We start from the raw sequence: 9,325 nt of genomic DNA, 5'->3' as shown, positions 1-9,325 counted from the left end.
AAGGCAGCGAAGGGAGCCTGGTGCCTCGCCAGCTGCTGGGGGCACTGCTTGTAAACCAACACCTGGTCTGCGGGGTGGAGCTGGGCCGTGGGTGTCCCATTCACACGGGAGCGCCAGCGGGGTGGTTGTGCTGAGGGTATAACCGGAGAGAGGGAGCATGGAGAGCAGCTTGACAGTGCCTGTCCCAGCTGGATGGGGAGGGCACTCAGATCAAGGAGAGACCACTGGGCCCCGGACCCCCGCGGCAGGGAGCGAAGGAGGGAGGCTGGCGCTGCCCCCCGCCCCGCTGAGGGCGGTGGCTCCGGCCCGCCCCGTGGCCGCCCCTCGCGGGCGGGGCCGGCGGCGCTGGGGCGGGCGCGGCGCGGTGGGACGGGGCAGATCGCGACACATCGCATCGTATCGGGATGTCGGGCGATCACTCCCGCAGCCTGGGCAAGGGTGAGGGGCGCGGTGCCGGGGCTGGGGGGGGGGCGCGGGGTGGGTGCCGGCGGTAACACCTCTCTCCCCGCAGGTAGCGCGGCGCCGGGGCCCGTGCCCGGGGGGCTGCTGCGGCTCTACAGCATGAGGTTCTGCCCCTACGCGCAGAGGACGCGCCTGGTTCTCCGCGCCAAGGGCATCAGGTGAGCTCTGCGCGGCCCCTGCACCCCGCGGGGCAGGGGGCCCAGCCTTCCCTTCTCTCCTAAATCGTCCTCATTAAAACAATCCAGGAAGAACTGATTGAAAAGAGGTCTCTGAGAGTGGTTTTGCTCTGAAGCTTGTATTGAACACGTTTGTTTGGGGTTTTTTTTTGGGAGGAGGGCTATTCTGAAGCGCATGTATGAAATTAACTACGTAAAGGCCCAAAGTAAACCACAGAATATGCTGAGTTGGAAGGGACCCACAAGGGTGATCGAGTCCAACTCAGCCCTCCACAGGACATCCCTAAAAGGCACACCCTGAGCCTGCAAGCATTGCCCAAATCCGTAGGGAAATCGCCCAAATTTATAGGAAAAAAACCCGAGCTGATTATTTTTTTTTTCTTCTCGCTGGTCATCCTGAGTGTTTACAGTTATAGCATTGGTGCTTATCCTGGGTAAATGTGAGTAGAGACATAACACACGCTTTTGTTTGTTTTTGATGAGAGCGGCAGTGAAAGTTCTGGGAGCTACGAATATTCGGTGTTTCTGTTGTATTACTGCCCAGCAAAACACAATAGTGAGTGGCCTTTTTGAAAGAGGAAACGCACTGTGTTCTATAACATTGTTTCATTCCTGTGTTATAGTTAGCTAATGGCATTCAGTAGTTGTGTTTATATTTTTTTCAAGATAGCCATGTCATTTCAGTGTTCTTAAATGGGGTCCAATGTTTCCCTCAGTCTACAACCTCAAAGTAACAGGTTTTTACATCTTTTTCTGATTCTGCCAAGTCTCAGGCCTGCCAATGGTTTGTTAACCAACACAGGTTGGGAGTTCATGTAACAGGGAATGCTTGCCATTCAGTACTCCCGATAGCAAGGTGAGAGTTGAGTTTTTGTTTTACCGTGGCTCTTTTTTTTGGAAGAGTAGATGCAGTACAACTTCCAGGCCACTATAATTTTGTCTTTATTTAGTGTCTTCGCATTGATTTTGGAGCTGGGAGGTTTGCTGTAGTGATTCTGGAGGAGGTTTATGGCTAGATGTGGTAGTTGCCTTCTGGTAACCGTTCAGTGGTTTTGAAGGTTCAGCTGTGTTTAGCAGACCTTTGAGTTTACTGGGAATTTTCTGGGGTCACACATATAGCACAGCATTTAACTTATGGTTTATTAATATAGACATATTTCCCATGTATCCTTTATCAGTATATTTGCCTTTACCCTAAATACCTGTTTTATGGCCATAGGTTCGGAAGATAAGTAGGTAGGATGCTCTCCTGATTTGTTCTTTGGCGTAAGGACAGGTTTAAGTTCAGCTTCATTTCTTAATTGGGGTGTGGCTTATTGGCAATTAAGTGTTTCTTTTTTAGAATGCCCCTGAACCCACATATGATAAGTGTGCTGAGTTCTGACCTTTGCTTTCAGCATGATAATAAGGGCGGTTGTATGCTTGCATACTGTGCATGTGTCTTTTATTAGTTCAGCAAACAACTCATTTTAAGTCAGTCCTGATTTTCTTCAGCAAAGTATGGCAGTATTTCTGTATCAAAGGATTAGTCCTGCAAAAGACTTCAGGGAAAATGGGGGAGTGCAGGGGAATGAGGATTCAACCTCTCAATACTGAACTTCTGAGGTGTAATGGCTTGTTTCACCATATGAAGTGGACTGTAGCAGAACTGAGCCTGTCTGGGTCTTGTTTCTTTTGCTGTTTTAGCCATGAAGTAATCAACATCAATCTGAAGAATAAACCTGACTGGTTCTTTGAGAAGAACCCCTCTGGGCTGGTCCCCGTTCTGGAGACCAGCAAGGGCCAGCTGATCTGGGAGTCCCCAATCACTTGTGAATATTTGGATGAGGCATTTCCAGAGAAGAAGCTGATGCCTTCAGACCCATATGAGCGAGCCCGTCAGAAGATGATCTTGGAAGACTTCTCAAAGGTAGTGCCCGATCAGTGTAAGATTATGTTTTTTACTTCACCATCTCAGCAAAAGCTGCAGCTCTGTTGCTGAGGCTGCTTCCATCTTTTAAAGCAGGTCTTGTGTCTGGGAAAACCATTAAAATAACCGGAGGGGGTATGTGGGATCTCTTGATGTGAGCACATACAAACCACTGTGTCTCTGAATTGCTCCCAGCACTTATGGGTGGGGATGGATGCAGGAAGAGGTAGGATTTTGAGCATCATACAATAGAGTTGAGTCAGTAGACCAAACCAGCTGAATACTTGAGACCTAGGCAGTGACAATTGCTGTATTTAACCCAAGTATTTGTCTTGGAAGTACTGTGTGAGTGCAGAATGTGAGGAGTGCCTGATGGAGAGAGCCTGCAATTGTGGACAAGAGATGATACGTGGCTGTAGACGTGAGACATGTATAAGGAACCTGGGTTTCGCTTTCATTTTGGTTTGGAGGTGGTTGACTGCAATTAACCTCTCTGCACAAGCATATGTTTTGAGGAGTCTAGGAAGTGAAAGAAGTCAGCTTGGATATGAGACAGGAGAGGAAGCAACAAAAGATGCGAAGAGATGTGGACAAAGAAGGGGGATAGAAGGGAGGATATATTTGCAACAGGCCTTTCTGGATAGACCTGATGGGAAGAGGGTTAAAGGGAATCATGTTGCAAGAAAGAAAATGTGCTTCTTTTTACTATTCTCCTCTTATTACAGTACTAAAATTCATTACTATTTGTATTAATTTTTCCTGTAAGTCTTTGCTTACCTTTTTTGAAGTATAGAAGTTTTTTATCCATGGACTTTATTTAGCTCTCTAAAGTCAAATCTTTAAGATTTAACTTGCATTTAATATCGTAACATCTAAGTTAACATTTTAAGTTTTGAGTGACTGACTTGTATTATTGTAATAGGAACATTACAAACTTTATACTTTCCTTTTATAGATAACATCCTTACTTTTCAAGCACGTTGTGGCAGTCAAAGATGGACAGGACACCACAGCACTGAAAGCAGAGATTACTGAAAAGCTTGGCAAATTTGAAGAGGTAAGAGTGTTTCATGATAATGAGCAAGTTGTCCGCCTTTGTATGATTGCTTTTTTCCTTTCATGCTGTGGTTTTTGGAGGTAGGTCTCATTTAGTTGGTAGCTACAACAAGGAGCAATCTTTCAGTTTACTACTTCCAGCCTAGAAGATACAACCAGCCCCATTAGAGTAAATGTCAAGTAGCTGAACTAAACTTTATCTGATGGTGAAGATGGAGTGGACTTGTGGATATTTTTGAATTCTAGCTGACTGCTCCTGCCTTGGCTATCTTTGTTCTGCTTTAAATGTAAGGACACCTTGCAGGATGTACTAAGAGCAAGGGCTGAGGAGTCTGAGCTGCTGAAGAGCATCTGTTCTGCAGCTCTGCTGAAATCAGTGCAGACACACTGGTGATGATATAAAGTCTTTTTCATTCTACAGATTACCTTTGTTGGGGGGGGTTGGGGTGGTGAGGAAGCAGAATGTAATCTGTGCCTTGTAGTAATCCAGCCCTGGACCATGTTCTGCCACTCGAGGTGTAATGTAACTTCAGCAGAGCTCCAGCAAATGTCAGGTGTCTTTGGTGCTGTATTAATCACTTGACAGTCCATGTCAGTAGTGGTTCTTGGCTAGTCTGAACAGCTGTTGGACTTTCCTTTGTCATGAACCCATTATTTCTGTTTCTTTAGCAGCCACAACTAATGCCTAAATGGATCAATTAAGAAGAGTTCATAGAGTCACAGAACATCCTGAGTTGTTTTCAGGGTAGTCTTGTTTGTCTGATCAGCCTAAGCTTGGAGTAATGCTGATGACAAATGAGTTCTTGAGGGAAGTCATGTCTGTTTCACTTCCCTGAAATACAACTCTATTAAACATTAAGGAAGGATTAATCTTCCTGCTTGATCAATGCCGTGAAATACTTGCTGTTCCTTCAGTGTCTCTATTTTACTATGCCCTGAAGGATTTTGCAGCAGCAGCTGACGGTCAGCTGAGGATGAGAGGCAGGAACAGAGCCATGCAAACTTCCCTCGGCCTATTGCAAGTGATATTCCAGAGGGGAAGTGTTTCTAAACAGTTCTGTATTTCGATTTCTGCTGCCCGACAGAGGGGGCTGTGTTCCCGTCTCTGCACCTGTGCAGTGCCTGGTTGTGTTTTGCTAGACACCTGGGAACTCAAACAGCTCGATGCTTCCTGATGGGCTGCTGTGACATTTCAGCTAGATCATGGGGGTTAGAGGACAAGGAGTAAATGCCATACGAGTATAGACTGGTGGTGAATGTCCAAAAAGACAAAGATTTGTAAGGTCTCTTGAGTTCCACCTTTAAAATGCCTGAAAACAGAGGGACTAGTCTGATGAAAGAGGAGACCATGCTCTGGAGGATCCTTAAAGCATGTTAAGCTAGGATGGCCATGGCACTTAAAAATGCATCAGAATTGCCAGTGTAACAGGAGAACTTGGTGCATTCTTTGTGCCCCTGCTTTCTGTGCTGAGCTGTGAGGATCTCTTTCTGGTGTAACTTAACACTTGCTTCCTGTTGCCTTTGCACCTGGAATGAAATGCACTTTGATATGTAGCGCTAGAAATGTTTCCCTGACACCACTTGGCCTCAGCTGTCATGGGAAAAGAGTCCCTTCTAAAATGGTGCTCTTACTTACCTGGATGTTAAATTTAGCTGGATTTATTGCTCAAGAAATGCATGTGAGTTATGTTTGGTTAGTCTGTGCCATTAATGACTTTTGACGAGTAAGAAATCACAAACTGACATATTTTGAGAGCTGAGTTCCTCTGTTTGTACACATGCTGCAGATTGCTAGTGATTCATATTTTGTGACAGTTTTTGAATCTCTGGAGAAGAGTTGGACTGATTGTTTATGAAATAGCAGCTGAAGTATTAAGCTTAACTGTACTAACTAGTTCTGACTCTGCCAATATTGCATGCACAAGAGAAATAGAGTGTATCCTTTATTTGCTGTCTGATCCCTGCAGTCTCCCTGCATCCCACTATGAAGTGGTATTTGGTATTGTTCTGTTGCATTTTTCCTTCTGGGGACAATTGACATCTCTGGCCCTTCACAGATTCTGTCCAAACGCAACACCGTGTTTTTTGGTGGGAACTCAATCACTATGCTTGACTACATGATCTGGCCATGGTTTGAACGCCTGGAAGCATTCCAGCTGAAAGAGTGAGTACTTTGCTCTGTTTCTAGTGAGTTCTGAAGCGCTTCAGTAAACATATTCTTTGCATACATGCAGCAGTGAGACACTCATGGGGGCTGCTGAAGAAGGCTTGTATTGTGTTGCAGCTGGGGGAAGCATCTTACAAAAAAAAAAAAAAAAAGATGAGTTGTTCAAGGATCTTCTATAAACAGGCTTTCTTTCACCAGGTCTGCTTTCCTACCAAATAATTGTGACAGACCTGGAAGAAGTGGTTGAAATACAGGACTTTATCTCCATTGTTAGTATCGTAGATGAAAATAGTCTTTATTTGAAGGGGATGGAGATATGGCAGCCTAAGTTTAAATTTCTTTATTTAAAACCTCAGACTATGCAGTCATCTGCCCCTCTTTGGAAACACTAGTTTGACAGCAGAAAGTGGTTTTGTTTTCAGATGGGTAAACTGTATCCTACCTTGTTGTAGGTTATAGATCTGTCTCCATTATAATGGCATTTTTTAAATATGTGAATAAATTTCTTGGTCTGCTATATTCTTAAAACAGCTCCAGTTACCATGGTATTGCATTAATATGCAGAGAAATGGTATCAAAATAAAACTATTTTATAGCTGGCTTAGAACAGGACTGAAAAGTCCTGTCGAGGAAGTGAGTGATAAAAGTGGAAGATGAGTATAGAACAGTTGGTCTCGTCCTGGTGCCTGAACCATTCTTGAAGAACAAGAAAGGTGCAGGGAATCCTTAGCATTGAAACTTTTGGCACTGTAAATGAGGGCTTCCCTGATGGATTGCTGACGTGCTTTGTCTCCTGTGTGGTTCTTTTGAAAGGGGAAGTATTTCAAGCAATACAGGAGGATAGGTCCAGGGTCATTAAGGTTTTTGACTGAGAATCTGAGCTGTTGTACGTTAAGATGCTTTTTGGGTGAGGGTTAGGAATTACCTGGAGAAGCTTTCCAACCTTAGGGGTTGGAAACTGTAATGTGAAGTACTTGTGTCAATCTTCCAAAGAATGAAGACAACAATTTACACTGTTCACCTTTCAGTTTGCCACATGAGGTGGGTTTTTTGTTGGTTTTGTGGTTGGTTTTAGTTTGTTTTTAATATCTATGGGTTTGTGGATTTAGTCTGTTAGTCAAATCCTCAGTTTCTTCAATAGACTGTCTGTTTTGAGCTGCTGGGTTGCAGGGTTGTACAAACTGCACAGGTTGTCTTGGTATTCAAGAAGGCTAAGATGTTCACGGGTTGCGGGGGAGAATTCAACCACAGCACGCAGCATTTGCCTCCAGAGGCACTGTGAACAAAGCATTCCAGAGGGAGGCAGTGGAGCACAAGCCTCTGCCCTCAGCTCAGGGCAGGTGATAAATAAGAGCCGTGTGTTTTGCAGCAGGGGTAACAGTAAGCCAAAACATGGTGATATCTTGCACAGTAAGTTCTCGTTTGTGTTTTTGCTGGGCTTTGCAGAGCCCACAAGCTCCGTAAGAACTCTCGCACGTTCCAAATGGTAGTTTGTCTTCTGTGGCATGATACTTCTTTCTGTCACCTGCTCTAAGCTGAACACCTCCTCTAAGCTGGGAGGGAGAAAGTAGTAAAATGGAATTGTTGAAGCTGTTTTGCTTCCTTGATGTCCTCCAAATTTTCCGTTTGTGTTACTCAGTCTCTTCCCTTTTCCTGTAGCGTTTTGAATCACGCACCAAAGCTCCAACGCTGGATGGAGGCCATGAAGGAGGACCCTGCTGTCAAGGCTATCATGACTGACTCACAGACATTCAAAAACTACCTCAAGCTGTATTTGGTGAACAGCCCTGAGGCATGTGATTATGGGCTTTGAGGTGCCAGTAGGCATGAGCTTGCTGAAGTGTCAGTGCTGTTTTTCAGTGTGGGGACTTAGTGTAATTTGATGCGGGCTCTTCTGTGGTTGCATTTTGTGACTGGGAATAAATCTGTGCTGAAAGGCTGAGAAACCTTCTGTGAACTCCACTTTCTCCTATCATGAGAAGGATGTGCTGGCTTGAAGCAGGAGATGGAAAGTCATTGCTGGCCATGTATATTGCATAAAGGAAAATGTCCTTACTCAGAGGTGATGGTCTGTAATCTCTGGCCTCCTTGTAGGCATTGCTGGTGCTGATGCTATTACGTGTATTAAAAATTGTAATACTGGTGTCCTGAAAATGAATAAAAAGCAATCAATGTCTTTAAACAGTTTTTCCTTCCTCTTTTTGGGCAGCTATTAGTCACTGGTTATGCAGAGAGAGGAGCAGTGCACCGTAAAGGCTAAATCAGATAGTGTGGCTTGTGAAGTTAAGATGTGGTTACTTAGTACAAACTGTATCTACAGACAGAGGACAGAGCTACTGCCAAACCAATGACCTTGCAGCCCTTTTCATTTATCCCTGCTGAAGTCACGTTCACAGGGATCATTTAATAAAATTCCAGTTTGGGGTAGATATGCCAAGGGAGAGTTGTAATGGTTGTAATCCTTCTCTGTCCTTCTGAAGTAGGATAGTGTTTATTCTAGGTTCTCACCTCAGGGCTGGAGTAGGGAGTAAAGCCAACAGAAACCACATCCTAAGCAGAAGGACATTTATTTTCTTTTCTGCTCTAGAACTCAGAACATTGCTGTATTTGCCAAGGTGTAGATGAAATCAGAGAAGAGAAGTAGAAGGAGTTCAGTCACAGCAGTATGTACTGGTGGAGTCTTGCTGCTGGTGAGGAAATGAATAGATTCTGTTCCATCAGGTAAACTGCAGGTTCAGAGCTGAGTGGGGCCAAGGTTGTTTGAATCACAAGTAGTCATAGGAAAAACTTCTTTAATCCACAGAGGGGATTAAAAGATCTATTACCCCTTCTGATGTTGCTCAGCTGTGTAGTCTGTCAGACTACTAGCAACCCAAACTATCCAAAATTCCAGGGAATAAGCATGCAGAAAGAAATAAGGCAGAGCAGCGTGTCCAGGGGCAGGGCTGTGGTTCCTGTGGTGCTGAGATACCCAAGACTGTTCCTATCTGTCTCCCACTGCAGTGAGGTAAGGTAGCATAACAGAAGGTGGTGGTTCATGGATTTCATGGTAGCTGAGGCACTGGGAATCTTGGAGCTTTTCTGGAGAAAATGTGGACTAATCTTTTTTTTACCATTAACATGTTCTAGCCCAGGACAGTAACTCTAAGAAGTATGCTTGTGTAACTGCAAGTAGGAAAGCAGATATGAAAGGCAGATCTGATGAGGAAAAAGAATCAGTAGGAGCTTGGTTTGTCAGGCTGCAGCTATTTGAGGGGCTTGTTTATGCTCTTATTAGCTTTAATTCAAACTATGTGGCTTTTCCTCTCCTGTTTATCTTTGTGGGTTTTCAAGCACATCTGGCACTACTTAGAGAAATAATTATGACTCTGCTGTTCTTCCAGAATGCCAATGTCTTCTAAAAAGTTTCCCAGTCGGAATGTGATGCTATTACATGTTTTGTAGATCGTCATTAGAGAACCCAGAGGAAGCATAAAGCTGTGAAGTGTGTTGTCAGAATTCGGATCTGGGCCTTTTCATTAGATGAAAGCAGAGTCTGAGCTTTATAAACCCACT

At 44.4% G+C, this 9,325-nt stretch overlaps 1 protein-coding gene across 1 annotated transcript; it reads left to right on the top strand.

Annotated features, from left to right (window-relative positions):
* Positions 1-315: 315 nt before the first annotated feature.
* GSTO1 (glutathione S-transferase omega 1) lies at positions 316-7,946 on the top strand. Its single transcript, XM_027898024.1, has 6 exons — positions 316-438; positions 512-620; positions 2,325-2,547; positions 3,503-3,604; positions 5,661-5,767; positions 7,430-7,946. The coding sequence occupies exons 1-6, from the start codon at positions 405-407 to the stop codon at positions 7,581-7,583; spliced, it is 729 nt and encodes a 242-aa protein (XP_027753825.1). The 5' UTR covers positions 316-404; the 3' UTR covers positions 7,584-7,946.
* Positions 7,947-9,325: the final 1,379 nt, after the last annotated feature.

Source organism: Empidonax traillii, unplaced genomic scaffold (assembly GCF_003031625.1).
Source record: "Empidonax traillii isolate 1590-97213 ecotype Southwest subspecies unplaced genomic scaffold, ASM303162v1 scaffold574:size890810, whole genome shotgun sequence".
Lineage (NCBI taxonomy): Eukaryota > Metazoa > Chordata > Aves > Passeriformes > Tyrannidae > Empidonax > Empidonax traillii.
This window is presented reverse-complemented; position numbering and strand designations above follow the sequence as displayed.